Source organism: Mobula birostris, chromosome 1, assembly GCF_030028105.1.
Source record: "Mobula birostris isolate sMobBir1 chromosome 1, sMobBir1.hap1, whole genome shotgun sequence".
Lineage (NCBI taxonomy): Eukaryota > Metazoa > Chordata > Chondrichthyes > Myliobatiformes > Myliobatidae > Mobula > Mobula birostris.
In genome coordinates, this window is record NC_092370.1 from 167041051 (window position 1) to 167063221 (window position 22171).

Sequence of the window (22171 nt, forward strand, 5' to 3'; positions counted from 1 at the left end):
AATTGGGCTCCAAATGAATACCATGGACTGGAACAGCAAGTTGGTTGCAGCATGCCAAAATCACTTCGTCGTCAGCTTCTCATAATTGACATCACACCCGTCTCAGCGAGGTTGTTGGCTAAAACATCAAGCAATGATTTCAACATGTCATACAGGTGAAACAGCAATTGAGCATACAGGGCACAATTCTTCTGATAATTCTCAGATCCTCTAGGTACCACCTCCATTGCTGCGGGTGCTGTCTTTTATCCATGAAGTTATACACCACCTTAAAATGACGTTAAAGATCTACCAGCACTATTTGCACAAATAGCAAGGAATTTGCAGCAAATTCCAGTCAACACCTCTTCCTTCAAGCAAAAAATTTGTCATTGACACTTACTTGTTTTCCATTTCTGAAAGGAATATTGGTTATTCTTGTAACAAAAGTAGTTGCCACAGCTCCTTTGCACAAGATTTTCTTCAAGACATCCGGGACATGGTGAAGTGACAGCATAACGACAAAAATATGCAAACTTCAAGAATATTATGCACATGTTACTGGAATTTGGGAGAACTCTTGGAGGTCAGTACTTAATTCTGCTTTTTCTTTCCTGTTTCTGATTTCCACCATCTGCTCTGTTGTCTTGGAATTTGAGAATACAAACTTAACTCTTTTTGAAAAACTTGGTTGTTTAACATCCAAGGTAAACAACTGCAAATATGTGCAACAGAACCGCCACTTCAATTGGAAATAAACAGATACATTTCTCTCACCTCACTTGTTCTCAGGATGATTCGATAGTTGTACTGAGGTCCATGCTCTTTACTGTCCTCCAGTTTTTCCCGTCTAATACTTACTGCCACAGGACCCAAATTTTCATCCACCCCAAAGTAGTTTGAGTGTTCTGTAGAAACATCAGTCAGTTAAAACATCAGTCAGTTAAAAAGCTCCATCTAGTTTCATCCATTCATTCAGATATAAAATCAGCACTAGCAAAATTCTATTACCACATAACTACAATTGTCATTTGAGGAAAGTCATTCTTGGTGCACAACACAATCAGTTAACCATTTGGTAACATTTACCATCTGGTCATAAATCAGTGGCAAAATTTTAAGTTGTGACTATTAGCTATTATCTTGATGATTGTGTCCATTCTTATTTGAGGCAATGCTCTCGTCTTGTTCCTACCATTGGTCAGGAAGCCACACAATACCAGTTTCAAGAAAAATTACACCCTATAATACCAGGCCCCTGAACCAGCATGGATAACTTCACTCACCACAACTGTAAACTGATCACACAATCAACAGTCTTAACTTTCAAAGATTCCACAGCTTATGTTCTCAGTATGATTCTTTATTACTTGTACATTTGTTGTCAGTCTTTATGTGTAGTTTTGCATAAATTCTATTGTATTTATTTTCCTGCGAATGCCTGCAAGAAAATGAATCTCAAGGTTGCATATGGTAACATGTATGTACTCTGATAATATATTTACTTTGACTATGAATACTTAGACTTACAATCACAAAGAGAGGTAGAAGTGATCCACTGCCTTTTAAATCACTTGTATAGCAGCTCATTCAAACTAGCATTTCTTCACACCTTTATATCCACAGATCAAGGCACCAACTTGAAAACAATTTTCATCAATGCACATACCACTAATGATTACATTTCCCTGCAGGTTTCACCATTCATCCTGAAGAAAGTTGGTTGGAAGTGGGCTAAGTGAAATTGTTAATAGTCTTTCCTTTAGAATAGAAGAGAAAGATGGTAACATGATGAGAAAAGACAGCTAGAAGTGTTTTTGACTTAAATTCACCTCACAATCATTTCACTTTGTCTTCAATTTGAAATCCTAGTCAAACTCAGAACCATCACCATAGCAAGAGTGTTTTTCTGCTTTAATACCAATAACTGAAATTTGGAATGTAACTGTTGCAGTTTCCACAACAGTGGACTCCAGCATTTCATTTCCTAGTGCAGTCTGAGTGAAGTAACTTCTTATTAGCTAATCCCAATCTCAATGGCCAGAATCCACAGATTAAGCATACAGAAAACTGATTTATTTCTCTCAAGAGCACAGAAGAAAAGCTAGTATTGAAAGCTAAAATTTGTAAATACTGTAATGAAAATTACATATACACATGTAAAATACCACTGATAAAGGTTAAGGGAGTGGGGGATTCTCAGATTTCTGTAAACAATGGGTTAAGTACGAACTATGTCTGTGTGCTTTGTGGGTGACTGCAGTGGGTTTGAATAATGTCTCACAGCTCCTTTCTTTGGAGCAAGATAAAGTTCATCCAGATCCACACAAGATGTCTCTTGGCTTTTCACACCTTTTGGTTTTGACAAAAGGCAGTACCTGATGGAAATTAGACAGGACATTCCTTTCTTAACTAAAGCATAAATTTGACGGATGTTCGTCTCTTTGTAATTAAGTTGTGGCTCCAACAAACCAGGTGGGACATTCCTTTCTTTAATTAAGGTGGCTGGAGTGTCTATCAAACTGATTGTTCTTTTGTATCAATAGTCCATTGACTTGGCTGGAATGCTTATCAAACTGATTTTTCTTTTGTATCAGTGGCCTTATAAGTTCTAACAATTCTGACATCAGGCAGTGAACTTGTTGAACCACTGGAGAGATGAGAACGCTTCTCTCCCTGATGTCGGAACCACGTTCACTCGCCAGCTGAGCTCGAAGAAATAAATGGGTGAAAAGATAAGTAACGATCTTTTTGTGCTGTCATTATTTGATCCAGCAAATTTACGTTTGCACCACAAGGTGCTTTGCAGATATACAAGGCAAGGAAAATGAAAACCAGACCAAAAGATTAAGCAGTATAACCAAATATCTTGCCAGAGAGTGTGGTACAAAGAAGGGCCTGACTAACATAAGGACCAAACTAATACATTTCTTGACGTCTGATTATCTTTCTGAACTAACTGGCACTTGAAGCAAGTCACCATTCTCCATCTTCCTTCCCCATACCAAACATCCCCACAGCCCAAAAAGAGGCATTTGCAGAGCTAAAGGAAGAACAAAGGAATGGGACTGATTGTACTGCACTTTTAAACAGCATTGGCAGAGAAATACAGCATATTCAAATTTGATGCCCTTTTGGCAGTGGAGGTAATTTAAAATCAAACCCTTTTCAACGATTTGTGATAAGAAATCAAGGGTGTGCAACTATTGCCAAGTCTTGACAAATTGGAGCATAGGTTTCACAAAGAGGACTAACCTCATAATATGATATTATGGAGAGAGTGTGTGAAATAGGTAAGATTTAGCACTTTTTTCCCCTCTGAGCACAACTGCCACTTGGGTATGCCATACTTTTAAATTGAAGGTATTGATTTCTTTTCTGTATAATGTCAGCCATGGGAAGAAGCTCGAGACTAAGGGAAGAGATCTAAAATAGAGCATCTTTTTGAACGTCTGAAAGGTCAATCTCGGTAATTGTATCTGTTAGATGATATATTATTTTAAGAGCTCTTCACTTCGATGATTTGCCCAAGGCCATTACTACAATTATCTATAATGAATAGCACACTTTCTTGCACGATTTGAAGTACAGCATTTTCTTCCAGTTGACCGAAAAAGAAATTACATCTGTACAAACATTAGTCTAAAAGAAATTTCAACTTATCATATAGTACTCCACAAAATACAGCCCAAGGTACTGCTGAGCTCAACACCTGGTCAGGGTACAGTTAGCTGTGTGCATTATTACATAGCTGACTTGGGTACTTCAGGAAGCAATTTTCAATCACACTCAACATTCCGCTATCGAATGCATAAGGACAGTTTGGATTCCGATTGATTGGTCCCATTATGGAACAGTTTGGTATTATTCCCATGCAAAATTCAATAACTGCGTAATTTAAAGGATTTACTTTGCTAAATGTAAGACCCAGAAAATGAATTCCAAATAAGGAGATTGATTATATATATCCTCTTTCACCGTGGCTATTTTTGTACTGTTAGGAACCTTCATTCTTTTCCACCTGGTTTCAGGCTTTCTAAATCACTTGGCTGCCTACACCACATCTCAGATCTCCTTTTCACGCCGTCTCTCCCTCCACTTCCTCTGCAACTCAAAATATTTCTTTCTCTATCACTTCCAGACTTGACAAAGGATCAGTAACTCCAAGTGTGTTTTCATCTTGGCATTGTCTAAGACATTTGGCTGACTATTTTCAGCATTTTTTTTATTTTACTACAGATTTCCAACTACTTCAATGTTTGGATTTTGAACTCTTCTGTGCCGTATAGACTGCTGAGGGGAAGGCGTTCTGCCAAGTTGCTGTTGATACGGCTTCACTCAGGAGGAAATCGAGTTATTCCAAACTTGCATCCTTTGAGGTTATGCAAGCAAAAGAGATCCATCTGGTAAAGTGCAAGGATAACAATAGTTGAGTTGCACAACTGTTCTGCAAGAAGCAGCAGACTGACAAACCCCTACTGAAAACCACTCATATGGATCTCACCAGCCCTGAACTTCACGAGAAGTTCTTACTGCTGTCACTCCAACTGTGTTCCGATGGTTCAACTCCTCCTGGGTGATATGCCCACTGAGCCTGAAGCACAGAAGATCTGGCAAAGATTCAGCAGCTCCATTCAGTCAACAACTCAGGGAGTAGGGTGCAAAAGAGATTCAAAGATCTTACATTACTTCTATTGGGTTTTAAGTTATTCAAGTGTTTTTAGTGTTTATTTTCAAACAGTTTTAATATTTAGTACTTCAATTTGTGTTAATGTTTAATACTTTGTTTTTGAATGTTTGTTAAAGTCATTCACTTTTTCTGACAGCTGGTAAGCCTGGGGGTACATCTCAGTCAGCCGCCAATTCTACACGGCGTCTCACTGGTCAACAGCCAGCACTGGGATCAAGTTCCCATTGCAAAGTCTTGTGGGAGAAATAAAAATATAATCATTACTGGCTTTTATAAATCTGAGTAACTTTTAATCTGCAGCTCTGAACATACAGATAGGCTGGGTAGCAAGCTCAGATGGTGCATCCCCTCAGACATAGCCCAGTGCAATCATCACATGGGCTGGATCTGCACCCCACCCCACTTTAGTAAAATTATAGAATAAAAAACTAAATTGCAAAACGTATGTTTGCACAAAGTAGAATATTCATCCTATTTGGAATGCCATTTTATGAAACCCCAGCCTATTTTTTTAAACATCTAAAGAATTTTAACCCAAGTGTGTTACTTAAATGATTTTTTTTAATAGAGCAGGTATTTTATTTAATTAATACAATATTGTTTTAAGAGAATACCCTAGCTGTTAGCACTGATCACGGCCCTGTAATCCAGCTGGAAGGGCACTGCTGTTCCACAATGGATGACCACTAATCAACTCCATCAAACAAAATTGAAAAGGCATCGAAACCTTACATAAATTTAATGAAAATATCAGGTCTGAAAAATGTGGTGAAGGTTAACGTGATAGCATGCGTCCACTATAACATTTTAACAGAAAGCCAAGATGTTTAGGAGATGGGGGAAAGGAGTTAAAATCATCTTTGCTCAGCAGAACTAAAAAAATACACAAATATTTCGACAAGAATTATTCTTTCACTGCTCTCTGGTCCATGGAATCAAGTAATCAAGGTGATTCATACCAATATTCATGAACGTTTCGTCCCAAAACATTTCACAGCACTGACCACTATTTTACTTAATGCTGAGGAAAAAATACACTGCTGAAGGTGCCATCTGTTATATGTAAACAGACTTATTTACAGTGAATGGAGGTTTTTGCCACAGTTTGGATCAACATTTAGCCCTTCCCATCACAGTAGATTAATTTATTGCGCGACTGGTTATGGAACCTGGCTGTCCACAACTGAAAGCCACCTTTGCTTACAGTTTATATGTTAAAAGTTACCTGTGATCCTGAGGGACTGCTTAACAGGAAAACTGCCTGCAAGGATCTTTGGGACATCCCAAGAACATGAATGGAGTTGTGTAAAGGTAACTCCCATTGTTCTCCTAACATCTTGTCAGCTTATTCAGTGGAGTTCAGACATTAGAGTATTTTTATTTAAACAGTGACTGTCTATAACATTAGAGAATCAGAGCTTTAAAACTCAGAGGGAAACAACAGCACTGAGATTAATTGTGAAAAGAGGATGACAGATTGTACAGATAATGAAACAAAAGTTAGGCTTACAGTACCCGATGGTACCTAAAATGAGTCATAGTTTTAGAAGAAAAATATATTAATTTATTCAAGTTTCTAGACCAGCGTGAAGGAGCTAGATAACTAGAATAACTCACAATGAAGAGTGAACAACAGTTTCTGTTACTAGTCCAAGTTGCAATGCAATTTGTCACAAGGCTGCAGAATGCATGGATGCAACAGTCACTCTGGCTCCAACCCATGGTGAAATTTCTTGTCCTGTCCATCTTTTCTATAACTGCAAAAACCCTGCTGAACATTAAGAACACTAAAATTTGCAAGACTACCTTGCCGGGAAGTGGAATACTGAAGATGCTGAGCAGTTACGGACTAACGTGGGGAGTGGGCTACCATTCCACGGTCTACTACAGTAACTCAGGGACGTGGTGCCCTTGGAAAGCAAAAGTGTAATAAGCATGCCAGCATTAGTGTGAGACTTAAATTGGATCCCTTCAGGCCCATGCTCCTGTCAATTAAAACTAAGTAACGTCTGATTGCTGGAAAATAAACTGGATTACCTATGCCTGTGTCTGAACCAGCAGGAGATGAGGGACTGTTGCACACTATCACTGACAGAAATGTGGCTTCAAGACACCATTCCAGACCTGGTCATCCAGCTTGGCCTCATCTCCTTTTGGGTGGACAGAAAGGCTACAACTCCCGGCAAGACCCGTGAAGGAGGTGTGCAAGTCTACATCATTACGAAGTGGTGTGTAAACTCCTTGGAAGTAACGGCCCACTGCTCATCGCAGACAGAATTTTTTAATGGTGAAGTGCTGGAGCTCACTGCCATTGTCATTACTGGTGTTCACATCCCTTCCCCCCTCTGTGCTATCGCTGGGGAAGTGCTGCAGGAACTCTGCAGCACCACCTGTGACCTCGAAGCCACTCATGCTGATGGCTTCTCAATGGTTGCTGGTGACTTCAATCATGACAACTTAAAAATAGTCCTATCAAAGTTCTACCAGCATGCCAACTTCGCAACCAGAGCAGACATTATATGAGAACCAGGTTTATACGAAAGCTACTGGAGCCTACAAGTTGTCCCCCACCCTCACCTCAGATACTCAAGACTACATATCCATTTTGCTAAGGCCTGTATTTAGACCACTGGTTAGACAAATCAAACCAGTTTACAGGGCCAGAAGGTGACAATTCAGGATTGCTTTGAAAGCATGCATTGGAGCACATTCAGGGAGGTGACTACCTGTGATCAATACGTCAACATTGATGATATGCCGGTCACTGACTGGCTACATAGGAAAGTGAATCGAGGATGTTACCATGAATACACACTGCACCGCCAGGGCAAACCAGAAACCACGGCTGACTGCATAGACTCGTGCACTGCTCAAGGTTCAGGATACTGCCTTCAGATCAGGGGACAGGACATCTCCAAGATCAGCAAGAGCAGCACTCTCCTGTGCTATCAAGAAGGCAAAGTGCGAGTACGCACAGATAATTCACAAACACCTTGTGACAACAGGGGCACCATAACAGATTACAAGTACACCCCGTGCGTCAACAACAGTTATGCCTCCTTTCCTGATAGGCTGAATGCCTTCTATGCAGGATTTGGTGCAGTGAACGATGTGACATCGAGGAAAACCCTCTCTGCCCCCGAGGAACAGGCACCCTCTCTGGCTGCAGCCAAAGTGAGGAGGACACTAGTCAGAGTAGACCCAAGCAAAGCTGCAGGGCCAGACATCGTACCTGGTCTGGTGCTGAGGGACTGTGTGGATTAGCTAACAGTCGTATTAATGGATATCTTTAACATCTACCTGAAACAATCCACTGTCACTTCAGGCTATAACACAGCTACCATCATTCCAGTGCCCAAGAGATCAACAGTAACAGGCCTAAACGATTACTGCTCAGTGGCACTGACTTCAACAATAATGAAGTGCTTTGAGAGGCTCATAATGGATAATACAAAATGCCACCTTCCAGCTACATTGGACCCCATCCAGTTCGCCTACTGCTCAAGCTGATGATCTCACAGCCTCTGCCCTCCACTCTGACCTGTCCCACCTAGAAGTCGATGCCCCATGCACCAGAGTGCTGTTCATTGTCACCAGCTTGGTCATTCCTCAGAGGCTGGTGGGTAAACTGGTCTTGTTGGGACTAATGCCCCTCTCCGTAATTGGATCTTGGACTACTTAACAGAACAATCCCAGTCATTGAGTTGGCACAACATCTCATGCTCCATCATGCTGAGCACTGGTGCCCTCCAGGACTGTGTGCTCAGCCCACTGCTGCTTACGTCGCTGACTCACGACTGCATGGCCAGATTCAGCTCAAACAACATCAAGCTCGCTGATGAACAGTGGTTGTACCAAGTACAGTGGTTGGCCTCATCAGCAATAATGATGAGTCGGCATACAGAGAGGAGGCTGAGAGGCTTGTCAAATGTTCAAGAACAACAACCTGTTTCTCAACGTGGACAAGACACAAGAGATGATTGTGGACTTCGGGAGGATACAGGTCAGCCACCCTCCATTGCACATCAATGGCTCTGCTGTGAAGAAAGTGAAGAGCACAATATTCATTGGTGTGCACACAGCACATGATCTAACCTGGACCCACAACACCTCCTCACTGGTCAAGAAGGCACAGCAGCATCTACAGTTTCTGAGGAGACTGAGTCATGCAAAGCACCCCGGCCCCATTCTAATGACTTTTTGCAGGAGCGCTATTGAGAGTATATTGTCTGGCTGCATCATTGTGTGGTATGGAGACTGCAAAGTATCAGACGACAAGATCCTACAGAGGATTGTTAAAATTGCCAAGGGAATCACTGGAGACTCCCTCTCCCTTAGTCGTGACATTTACCAAGATCATTGCAGATGAAGGGCCCAAAGCATTGTTAAGGACCCCTACCACCAATCCCACAATGCCTTGGACCCACTACCACCAGGAAGGAGGTACGGAAGCATCAGGACAAGGACCACCAGACTGTGTATCAGTTTCTTCCCTCAGGCTGAGAGACTAATGAGTACCCTGCCACCACTGAGATCAACATGTTGTTCACCGTTAACCTGCGCTACATGCATTTTGAATTATATTCTATTAACTTATTTATAGTAAAATTTTGGTTCATGTGTTGTGTGCGTTATATGTTTTGTGGGAGCACCATGGTCCAGAGGAACATGGTTTTGTTTGGTTGTATTTATCCACAATCAAATGACAATAAACTTGAACTTAAATTCATGAATTCAATCAATATAGTTATAGTCAGAGTAAACGCAATGTTATACAGAGAGCAGGAGAGAAAATACTTTATCAACTTGAAAGCTGAATTAAATCATAAACTCCAAACAAAAATTTGACTACTTCATCAGTTATTTTAAAACATTCCAGGTCAATGTCTGTTTACAATTGGTTTCCATATGCTTGTTTCCTTTGGAGCAAATATAGTGCAATAGTGGTCAGAATGTTTCAAACAGCACACGATCACATTTTGAATGATCAAATTCTTGATGACATTAATTTCTGCAGGGTTAGTGAGAAACAGTGGTATGGCTCATTCAAAGTAAGTGCTGTTAATGGAAGTCCTTTGGTAACACTATTAAAATGTTGCACTCCATATTTGCTGCAAATAAAACAATTCTTTTAAGAGAGACTGGGATGTTGTAACGATCAACACTTGAAAGCCAAAGAATATCTTTTTGGCTTTAACAACATAAAAATTGAGTGTCAAGATAGTGCAGTGAATTATAAAAAGCCAAGGAAGGGGAGCAAAAACTGCAGAGGTTCTACAATTTGATCAGCTATCAAATTTGGAAGGATGCTAACAGGCTTTTAGTTTGAAAACACCTTGATTTCCTTGCATAAAAGTCGGACTGCTCTTTAGCTCCAGATGCCTCTTTCTCTTTGTTTCAGACTATATCAAAACCGATCTGCATTTGTATGCCTGTGTATCCATTTATAAGAACAACCTGAATAAATTAATAATTGATTTGTTTTCTGTGGTTAATATCAGAAAATTTTACCCAGTATGTAAGCTTAAATAAATTTGCAAGGCTGTATGGTCAAATTAGTCAAGAAATGAAAGGATTTTGAGAGAAAAAAAACATTAAAGGTAAATGACACGAAGTTTTATTTGAATGTTTAGTTCTTCAAAACCTGCTTCAAATAAGAAGGCAGTTGTCACCAACTTCATCAAGACCTTCATCATGAAAGTGCACCTTCAAGAACATATGGTTTTATTACTATTTAATTATTTATAGTGCAACTGTAACAAAAACCAATGTCCCCCAGGATTAGTAAAGTATGACTATGACTAAACCAGATGAACAGGAGATTTGTAGTCTGCTGAGGGTTAGCCCTGTGGCATTCAAGAACAGCAATTCAGAACTCTACAGAGGTCCAGATTAACCTATAGAAGGCTATTTTAAGAACAAGAAAGCAATTCCAAGGGAAGTCAGAGACAAAATTGGATGTATGTCACCTGTGGCAGGGTTTGCAGACCATTACTTTCCACAAGATAAAATCTAACATCATAGGTAGCTGCAATGTTTCACTCTCTGATCAGCTGAACATGATTTATGCTCACTTTGAAAGGATGAAAATACTATAATAGAACATAGAATAGTACAGCACAGTACAGGCCCTTCGGCCCACAATGTTGTGCCGACCCTCAAACCCTGCCTCCCATATAAGCCCCCCACCTTAAATTCCTCCATATACCTGTCTAGTAGTCTCTTAAACTTCACTAGTGTATCTGCCTCCACCACTAACTCAGGCAGTGCACCAACCACTCTCTGAGTAAAAAACCTTCCTCTAATATCCCCCTTGAACTTCCCACCCCTTACCTTAAAGCCATGTCCTCTTGTATTGAGCAGTGGTGCCCTGGGGAAGAGGTGCTGGCTATCCACTCTATCCATTCCTCTTATTATCTTGTACACCTCTATCATGTCTCCTCTCACCCTCCTTCTCTCCAAAGAGTTAGCCCTAGCTCCCTTAATCTCTGATCGCAATGCATACTCTCTAAACCAGGCAGCATCCTGGTAAATCTCCTCTGTACCCTTTCCAATGCTTCCACATCCTTCCTATAGTGAGGTGACCAGAACTGGACACAGTACTCCAAGTGTGGCCTAGCCAGAGTTTTATAGAGCTGCATCATTACATCACGACTCTTAAACTCTATCCCTTGACTTATGAAAGCTAACACCCCATAAGCTTTCTTAACTACCCTATCTACCTGTGAGGCAGCTTTCAGGGATCTGTGGACATGTACTCCCAGATCCCTCTGCTCCTCCACACTACCAAGTATCCTGCCATTTACTTTGTACTCTGCCTTGGAGTTTGTCCTTCCAAAGTGTACCACCTCACACTTCTCTGGGTTGAACTCCACCTGCCACTTCTCAGCCCACTTCTGCATCCTATCAATGTCTCTCTGCAATCTTCGACAATCCTCTACAATCCTCTACACTATCTACAACACCACCGACCTTTGTGTCGTCTGCAAACTTGCCAACCCACCCTTCTACCCCCACATCTAGGTCGTTAATAAAAAAAAATCACAAAAAGTAGAGGTCCCAGAACAGATCCTTGTGGGACACCACTAGACACAATCTTCCAATCTGAATGTACTCCCTCCACCATGACCCTCTGCCTTCTGCAGGCAAACCAATTCTGAATCCACTTGGCCAAACTTCCCTGGATCCCATGCCTTCTGACTTTCTGAATAAGTCTACCGTGTGGAACCTTGTCAAATGCCTTACTAAAATCCATGTAGATCACCCGTGAGAATCTCTGCAGTATCTGGCGACCTTATATACCCGTCTCAAGAAGCCAACATCGGAACATCTTTCAAGAGGGTGAACCCTTGCAAGGCATCAGGCCCTGACGGGGTACCTGGCAGGGCACTCTAACCTGTACCAACTAACTGGTGAGCGTGTTTAAGGACACCTTCAGTCTCTCGGTACTGCAGCTGAAGGTTCCAACCTTCTTCAAAAGGGCATCAACCCAGGAAGAGTAGCGTGAGCTGTCGCCCAGTACCTCTCACATATACTGAGTAGAAATGCTCTGAGAGATGGGTCATGGCTAGAATTAACTACTGATTGAGCAAGGACCTGGACCTGCTGCAATCTGCCTACTGCCACAACAGGTCTACATCAGATGCAATCTCTCTGGCTCCCTAACTAGCCATGGACCACCTTTGTCATGCTGCCGTTTAGCGATTACAGTTCAGCGTTCAACATCATCATACCCTCAGTTTTAATCAACAAGCTTCAAAACCCTGTTTCAGTACCTCCCTCTGCAAATTAATCCTTGACTTCCTCATTGGGAGACTACAGTCAGTGCGAATCGGAAATAACATCTCCTCCTCCCTGACGATCAACACTGGTGTTTTTCAAGGATACATGCTTACCCCAGCGCTGTACTCCCTCTACATTCATGACAGTGTGGCTAGACAGAGCTCGAATGTCATCTTTAAATTCACTGATGACATAACTATTGCTGGCAGAACCTCAGATGGTGATAAGCAGGCAAACAGGAGTGAGACCAATCAGCTGCAGAGTGACGTCGGAACGCTACTCTTGCACTCAACATCACTAAAACCAAGGAACTGATTGTGGATTTCAGAAACAGGAAATCTGAAGTACACACAGCTGCTCTCATCGAGGGGTCAGCAGTGGAAAAGGTGAGCAGCTTCAAATTCCTGCACGTTAACACCTCTGTAGATCTATCATGGGCCTAACGCACTGAAGCAATTGTTGAGGTGCCATGCCACCTGCTCTATTTCATTAGGAGTTTGAGATGATCTGGTATGTCAGCAGAGGCTCCAGCAAATTTCTACAGCTGTGCCATGGGGAATATCCTGACTGGTCGCATTACCGTCTGGTATAGAGGCGCCAATGCACAGGATAGGAAAAAGCTGCAAGAGAGTTGTAAATTCATCCAGTTCCATGGTGGGCACTAAACTCCCCACCATCGAGAACATTTTCAAAAGGTTCCATCATGGCCACTGAACTTCACACCATGGAGAACATCTTCAAAAGGCAAGGCCTCAAGAATGCAATGCCTATCGTGAAGGAACCTCACCATCCAGGACATGCCCTCTTCTCATTACTACCATCAATGAAGAGGTAGGGAAGACTGAAGGAACATACTCAACATTTCAGGAACAGCTTCTTCCCCTCCATCATCAGTCCATGAATACTGCCCAACTATTTTGCGCTCTTCCAGCACTATTTACTCACTTTTTATACATTCTTATTGTAATTTATAGTGATTATGTATTGCTCTTTACAGCTGTCACAAAGCAACATTTCATGACACATGTCAATGAAAATAAACCTGATCCAGGATTACTTTCACTTGGTTTGGATGAGGGGAGTTAACTTTACTGATGCATGCATTAAGTATAAACACAAACTTTTTACTAGATATGGGAATAGATTGATTCCTTTAATGAGTGAATGGAGGAAAGACCATAAAAATATAAAAGCTGAGTGAGAAAGCAAAACAGATCCAAATAACCTGTCACATCCATGGTAATACAGAAAACATGTATTTTAAGATAATGCAAAAAGCCTGCTGGGGAAATTATTTGACTGGGTGCAAGCAGTGCTATTTCCTTTTGGAGTTACCACTGCACAAGTGTGAAAAACAATACTAAATTAATGGTCCTTCTAGGACAAGAGCACAAATTCTTTAATAACTTGTATGTTAATCAATATCAGGTAACCGGTGGTCCAGGTTACAGCGTTGCTATCTGACCCGTGGTTTCCCTCATGCACTCCATCCCCTTGCAGGAAACTCAAAGATTTATAAATTTAATTGAGTTACAGCACGGAATAGACCCTCCCGGCTCTTTGAGCCACGCCACCCAGCAACCCCTCATTTAACCCTAGTCTAATCATGGGACTATTTACAATGATCAAGTGATCTGCCAACCTGTATGTCTTTGGACTGTGGGAGGAAACTGGAGCAGCTGGAAGAAACCCACCAGGTCACGGACAGAATGTACAGCGGCGGGAATTGAATCCGGGCCGCTTGTACTGTAAAATATTGTGCTAACCACCATGCTAATATGCCCACTTAATTAAATCCTGTTCCTACAGACCAGTTGTGTGCTTCTGGAACACTGAAATTTCTCTGCATAGAATTAATAATCCCTCACAACTTCAGTAACACAGTTCTAAACTTTTACTTCCTTACAGAAAAAAGAAAGCACAAAAATATTGTGGTTATTGATAAAACTTGATCACATACCAAGACCCTTAAGCTATTGTGATTCTGTACCAACACAAGCAGATGAATAGCCCTCTTTAAGAGACCCTTAAAGGAAGAGGAGGAGAAGATGGCAGCGCGACGCAGCACGCGCGGCCTCTCTGGTGAATGATATCCGTAATCTGTCAAGTAGGGGACCGTGCACAATTCCGATTTGATGGAGACAGACATGAGAGTACGGAGGAACATCTGGAGAAACTTCTGAAATGTCCACTTCGCCGCTGCTGCTACTGGGTGGTAACCGGAATCTCCGGAGCAGAAGGCCCCAAATCCTCGGCTTTGTTTGTTTCCGCGGCCAGGGTTAGGTCGAAGGCGCTCAGCAGTGGATGGCGCTCGGGAGGCTGTATCAGAGGGTCTGGTCGGAGGCTCGAACTTTTCGGATGGACGGACTCGGTGTCGGCTGCTTCCAAGGCATCAGCAGTTGTCGGTGCCTTGGAGGTTTATGGCAGGGAGTTTCTCCCTTTTGCTGCCTGCTATCGGGGACTCGGGAGTCGACTGGGGACTTGAGACTTTTTTTTACCGTGCCCATGGTCTGTTCTTTATCAAATTATGGTTTGTTTTGCACTGCTGTAACTATATGTTATAATTATGTGTTTCTGTCAGTGTTAGTCTTTGGTTTGTCCTGTTCTCTGTGATATCACTCCGGAGGAACATTGTATCATTTCTTAATGCATGTATGCATTTCTAAATGACAATAAAAGAGGACTGATTGTTCTCATAATCTAATCTAATCTAATACAAGTGGATGAGTAGCCCTCTTTAAGAGATCTTTATATTGTTCAACATTACAAGTATAACAATAATCATAATTTCATTCAACTGAACTACTGTGGAATGCATGGGCTTTCCCCAGGTGCTCTGGCTTCCTCCCACAGTCCAAAGACAGACTGGGTAGGTTAAATGGTCATTGTAAATTATCCTGTGATTAGGTTAGGGTTCAATCAGAAGTACTGGGCATTGGTGGGGTCACGCCGCTCTAAGTGTCGAAAGGCACTACTCTGTGCTGTATCAATAAATAAAATTGAAAGAATATACTGTCCCAGACTTCAAAAAGGGTGCTTCATGTACACTTATTAGGACAAAATCCAAATAACTTAAGGTTCCTGGTCAGAATACTGTAGCCTGTAACATGGGAGGATATCTTTGCAGATTTTCCCCTCAAGGAAAGTTCATTTCAAAAGTATCACAGTCAACAGTTAACAGATTTAAAACTAAGCCCGTCCTACAGGGAAACCTCAAAACTTATACACTACATACTGTAGCAATTAATAGCTTAGATCACTATTAAGAAAGAGTTGCAAAATTTAAAAAGTCATTCTAACAACATTACCATTTGATCATTTTAAATCTCCTGATGGATGGCTCAAGAGAAAGAGACAGCCAAGCAATATATGATCTGATCAAAATTGACATTTCCCCAATAACAACCAAATAATAATCAGTTTTATTCTGTTTGTTCTTCTCATCTCCATCCTTAAGGACAGAAACAAAATGTTTAAATGTTGATATGCAATGTAAAAGGAAGTGAAAAATTAAGGACATGCTATACAGTATTTAGCTTTCTTGTACCTAGATACCTGCAGAAATGAAAAGGCTTGAAGATATCATTTAGAAATAAGTTGTGACAATGAGGAAGCCTTTGCCTTTTCAGGCAAAACATGCAAGATGCTGCTATCCCAAGGTATCTGTGTGTTCCTTGCAAACTTAGCTTTCAGGTACAGCAAGTAACGAGGAAGACCACTTAAATGCTAACCTTATTTCAAAAGTAGCAGAAAAGCAGGAACTCCAACCATATAGGATTCTAGTGATACTGCAAGTGGAGTACTGTGTAAATTTTTGATCTCTTTGAGGGATACAGTGACATTGGACATGGTTTAGACAAATTTCTTGGAGCTAGCAGGCTATCTCATGAAAAACAAGTGAATAAGTTGGGCCCACACTCACTGGCATTTAGAAGAAAGAGAGATCTTACGGAAAAAGGTAAGATTCTGAGAAGGTTTGATAAGGTAGATGTTCTTGTCAAGAAATTGAGAACATAAATTTCTGGACAAGGGAACACCTGATTATTTGAGATATTAAGGAAGAACATCCTGCGGAAATTATGAATCTATCATAGGGAGCACTGGAGTCTGAATAATTTAATATATCCAAGGTTTAGGTGAGTCAAAGGTTATGGGGAAAGGATGAGAAAGTGGAATCAAGGCCAAGATCAGCTCTGACCTTACTGAATGGTGATGCTGCCATTTTTTTTTTTAAGCAGGACACAATGGAATGGAGTTTCTTGTCATGATTAATCCCATTCCATAGTATTTCCTGTACCAGGCTCCCCACTGCCTTTCAAAGCTAGCATCTGCCGATGCCTGTTTCATGATTGAAAGGAAAGTTATTTTCTTCCAGTATTTTTTTTTTAAAACACAGTGAGTATGGATGTCCTGGCATGAGCAGGTACCTCACTTTTTTCATATCTTGACATCTGTCAAGTATATTTTCCACTTTCAACAGATTGCTTCTGAAAAGGCTTTAAGTTTCTTTGTGATGGTTCAATGAAAAAGTATATGAACATAAAAGAGCCATATAGACCAATGCAAAAAAGATTAGTTTACCACTTTAAAGCAGTCACTCTTGACTGTGCACAGCCAATCTTGTGAAATTTGACCATGCAACCAAAGTACATGTGTGTAAAATAAAGCCCTTACATCTACTGTGATGAAGTGCTTGAAAGGTTGATCATGGTTAGAATTACCTCCTTTCTGGAGCAAGGACCTGGACCTACTGCAATCTGTCTACTGCCATAATAGGTCTACAGTGGACGCAGATTCAATGGCTCTCATCTTGGGTTGGACCAGCTGCACAACAGTAATAGACACATCAAGATGCTGTTTGTTGATTACAGATTGCTGTTCGCTGCTAATCAACAAGCTTCAGAATCTGGGTCAGTGTGAATCAGTAAGAACATCTCCTCTGTTGACATTCAGCACAAGTGCACCTCAAGAATGCATGCTCACTGCTCTACCCACTCTAAACTCAGGACTGTGTAGCTAAACACAACTCAAATGTCATGCATAAATTCGCTGATGACACCTCGTGTCATTGGCAAGTTCTCAGATGGTGATAAGGAAGTGCATAAGAATACGACAGCTCGTTTGGAAGAGTGGTGCCACAAAAATAACCTTGAATTTCAGCAAGAGCAAAGAAGTGATTATGGACTTCCGTAAATTGAGAGAACACACACCAGTCCTCGTCGAAAGGTTCAACAGTGGAAAAGGTGAGCAGCTTCAAGTTCCTTAATATCAACATCCCTGGAGATCTATTCTAGGCCCAACACACTGATGCAATTATAAAGAATGCATGCCAGTGGCTAGACTTCATTAGCAGTTTGAGGAGATTTGTTAGGCCACCAAAGACTGTTGCAAATTTCTACAGATGTACAGTGTAGAGTATTTGGCTGGCTGTATCACCATCTGCTATTGAAGCTGGGATCTCAAGAAGCTGCAGCTGGTCGTAGACTCAGCAGTTCCATCATGGGCACAGGCCTCCCAGCTATTGAGGATATTTTCAAAAGGCCGTGTCTCAATAAGGCATTAAGGACCCTCATCACCGGGGACTTACCCTCTCCTCATTACTACCATCAGGGAGGAAGTACAGGAGTCTGAAGACTCATACTCAACATTCTAGGAACAGCTTCTTCTCTGCCATCAGATTTCTGAACAGTCCATAGCTTCATCTTAATCTCATGGTCTATCCCTTTCTTCCAATATCTACCTCGCTAATCATCTTTCGCACTATTTATTTATTTTTACTTAGTGATTTTTCTGCCTTGCTCTATAGTCCTGCCACAAAGCAACAAAATTGGAAACATATGTCAGTAATTAATGTAATTCTGAGTGTGTGCGCTTTGGCAGAACCCACATGCCTTATGTAAGGGGCTTCTTTTTTTTATGTCACTGCATAAAAAAGTCTAATTAAAATGGTTTCTTTGTTATGACATAATTGAAAGGGCTTCTTTGTTATGTTAACTGCTGAGAAAGTCCTCCCGCTAGTAGTTTGTTTGGATCATGTTACTTATAAAAAGGTGTTACGAACCTATTGGGATAGTTGTTATGCTTTCTGTGTGTCTGTAAGATATTGTGATGTGCGGGTTTTTAGGGAGAAGGTGGGAGAGAGAGACAGAGGATGGATCAGGTGCTGTGAGACCGCTAACAGGGTCGGACCCCGAGCAGGAGTCTGAGGTCCAGGGTATTCGGCGAGGAGAGGAGACGGAGATGGACTCGTGTGGAGTGCCTGGTCGACCACCGTTGTTGGTCCCAGGTGGCAGGTCGAGGTGGTCCGAGGGGATCGCAGAGTGAAGGAGGAGGGTCCTGAGCACCAACTGTTTGTTCACGAAGAGATTGAACTTTGATAAGTGTGGCACCTTTTATTTTCCTTTTATATTTTATTCTCTATTAATTATATAGTTCCAGTAATATCTATAAACTGTAAATCATTTAATCGTATCTGGTGTATTGTCTGTTATTTGGGCGGGGTGGGGTACATCACACAGCATCCACACAAACTAATTACCCAGTTTGGTGGGGCCGAGGGCTGTTTCCCTAGACAACAGCGAGCCGAGCGACCCTGAGGCTAGCCAGAGGGGTTACCCTTACGTGGATGTAAATGATCAAAGGGCATTTTCTTAGAGGTATGAATTTCCCTAGGGTCCTGACCAACCTTCATCCATCAATCATCAGGGATATATTATTTGGTCATTCTTATATTGCCTGAGACTTTGCTGAGCATAAGCTGGCTGCCATGTTTTTTTAAAAATATTAATTTCATAAAATGTATTTACACTTGTAAGTCATTGGCTGAAAGTGCTTTAGGTTATTTGAAGGCTTTAAAGCTGCCTTACTAAATACAATCTCACTATTTTACTAAATACCAGAGCCAGTGTTGTAACATGGAAAACCAAATATAAATGGTGTATACATATTTGCTTTGATTTTGTAGTCAGCAGGAAATAGGTGATGGTCTTTCTGACATTTATTTTCCTTTTATCAAACTGACTTACAACCCTGTATCTTCCATTGGGCATCTGTGACACTACACAGCTGCGATAACATGTTTGCTGAAAACATAATCGGATTCAGAATTTTCAAAGAGCAAATCCCAAAAAGAAATTGTATTTAAGCCCACTTTATTCAAACATAAAGGAAACCTGGGATTTAAATATAAGAGTAGATTACTGAAAAATGTTTCAAAATAAAATTATGATTAATGTTATTAAAGATACAATTGTTATTTTGATGGAATGGATTGTCATTTATGTGTAAAATAGTTGTTTTTAAACACTAAAATGTGACTTCAGCAGCTATGAATTTATGTGAATTGTTAAAATCATTCATCAAGGCCTGTGATTTCCAATAAATTTTAAAGGAAGAATAAAGTGCAGGAAATTGGAAGAATATTTATGGACCGCATACATTTGTACATATGGCTCCAGATTTCAGTAAGTGGCCCATGGGACAGCTGGTACATCCAGTGGTGAAGCACTCCCTACCAATGCACTGGAGTTTCAACAGAGGTTTTATGATCTATGTTCTGGAATACAATTTGATACCTGAACCTCCATACTTGGAGACAGGAGTGTTATCAACTGAGTCACAGTCAAGACTATCACCTATAATTATAGAAAACTACAGTTAACACCATGATTGCTTTCAACAAGCTGCTTCTTCCTGGACCTTCAAAATCTAAGCCATCAGTTCAAAGCACGTTTGGGGCACATCAAACCATTCCAATGTAAAGTTACATAAAATTTCCAAACTGGCCTCGATATACAAACATCCTGGAAAACACATACAGAACATTATAAGTTAATAGCTTTTGGTACATTTTAGCTTTTGACACTCTGCGTGGTTTTGTATTCGAATAGTTTTAAATATTCCAAATGTACCTCAAAATGAAGTGAAAGTTGAAATTCTAAGATAAATTAACCTGTTCAGTGAAATAATGGTGTTAATTATACATCTCATATTTCATTTAGCATCATCTGTGATTTAGTTGGTAATGCTCTAGCATTATTTTCTATGAGCAAGAATGGAAAAAATTCAAATGCATAACACTTATTTTTCCTGGCCTTGCATCCAAAAAATGTCTATTTCCAGATTGAATGGTAATATTCAAGAAGTAATATTCCAGGAAGGCAACATCCATTCTCAAGAACTCCACCATCTTATTGCTGCCATCAGACAGGATGTACAGGAGCCTGAAGATTTCTAAATAATCTCTTCAAATAAGCTATTGGCCAACCACTCCGCTCTCTCTTTCTCACCAAAGGTTGACACTCTGTTGGAACACCATGTGACTTTTTCCCTAAATGTTTAAAAACTTCTTACATATGCCGAAGTTGAAGAAGATAAATAGATCTAACACTGCCTCGTGGCAAGAAGGCAAATGATAAACCAGAAAGCACCATCAAGAGTTGAAGAGAAGGAAGGATATCCATTGAAGGGACTTCCTTTGAAGCATGTGTACCATTACAAATAGGGTATTGATGCTATACAAATACAAGGTAGAACTTCTATCTTTAGGTTTATATTATGAGAACACAGTCCTCTTTTATTGTCATTTAGAACCAAAACTAAAAATAGGATTATATACAGTGAAGCATCAAGTTGTGCTCCAGCCTCCAAAATGTGCCAAATGATTCTTTCTTATAGTCATTATTTCAAGGCAGGTTAAGAGTTGAAATTAAAGGTATTTTGCTAGGCAATAGTAGAACTTAACTCACACAAGTAATCTCAACTCAAATGGAATGTACAGTAGAAGATTAACTTTTTGTAAATTATAAATTGTGCACAGATGCATACATATTATTCATGGCTTAAGGCATTAAAACCAATTGTGATTTATTGCCACAAGTATGAAACAACAATGGGTAATTTTGCACTGACTGCAAAATACTTGCATGAAATGACTGCATATGTTAAGGGCTGATTAATTAATTAGTTATTCTTGCATTAAATCTTTTACAGGAAATCTTTTTAAACACTTCATTGATAATTTATCAGCCAGAATAGGTCTTGTAGAAGTCAAGACAAATTGATTCAGGTTTCGCAGGGATAGAAAATTAAGGAGTACATTTGTTTTTGCCACTGCACATTTCATCTACATACTGCAAAGCTCAGGTACATGGGATCAAACTATGCTTGACATGGAATCTGGTGAAGCAGGCTGTTTTGTACTTAATTAAAGAAATTTATAGACTCTGGAATTAAAAATTAAACCAGGGGTATGTAACACAATAGTTGGAATTTAACACACCAAGACATAATTGCAAATATACTCTGATGCCAAAAGCATAATAACTTTTGTTATTAAAACACTTAGTCATGGAAAAAAATGCCCATGGCGCTTCACAGGAGCATCGGTCAACAATAAATTTGACCCCAGACAAAAGAAGACTTTAGGACAATAACCAAAAGTATTCATTAACATAGGCGGCAACTTGTCAGGGAAAAGGGAAGATTGAAAGGAGAGCTTAAGGAGTGAACTCTGATATTCACAGCTTTTGGAGTTGGACTCATTGCCACAAATGATGTAGAGGATGAGCAACAGGCCCGAGTTAAACTTTCAGGGAGTTTATATGGTCATTGAGCTAGAGAAGATGTGCAAAGTTCAAAGTAAATTTATTATCAAAGTACATAAATGTCACCATATACAACACTGAGATTCACTTGCTTGCAGGCATACTCAATAAGACC

General features: G+C 40.5%; 1 protein-coding gene across 21 annotated transcripts in view; it reads right to left on the reverse strand.

Moving 5' to 3' along the window:
* sipa1l1 (signal-induced proliferation-associated 1 like 1) overlaps window positions 1-22171 on the reverse strand; it is a 432358-nt gene that overhangs the window by 145261 nt on the left and 264926 nt on the right. For all 21 annotated transcript variants that reach the window (XM_072265599.1, XM_072265573.1, XM_072265549.1 and 18 more), the window contains one exon: window positions 757-887. In XM_072265599.1, the coding sequence (XP_072121700.1) occupies window positions 757-887 (131 nt within the window). The remainder of the gene's footprint in view (window positions 1-756; window positions 888-22171) is intronic.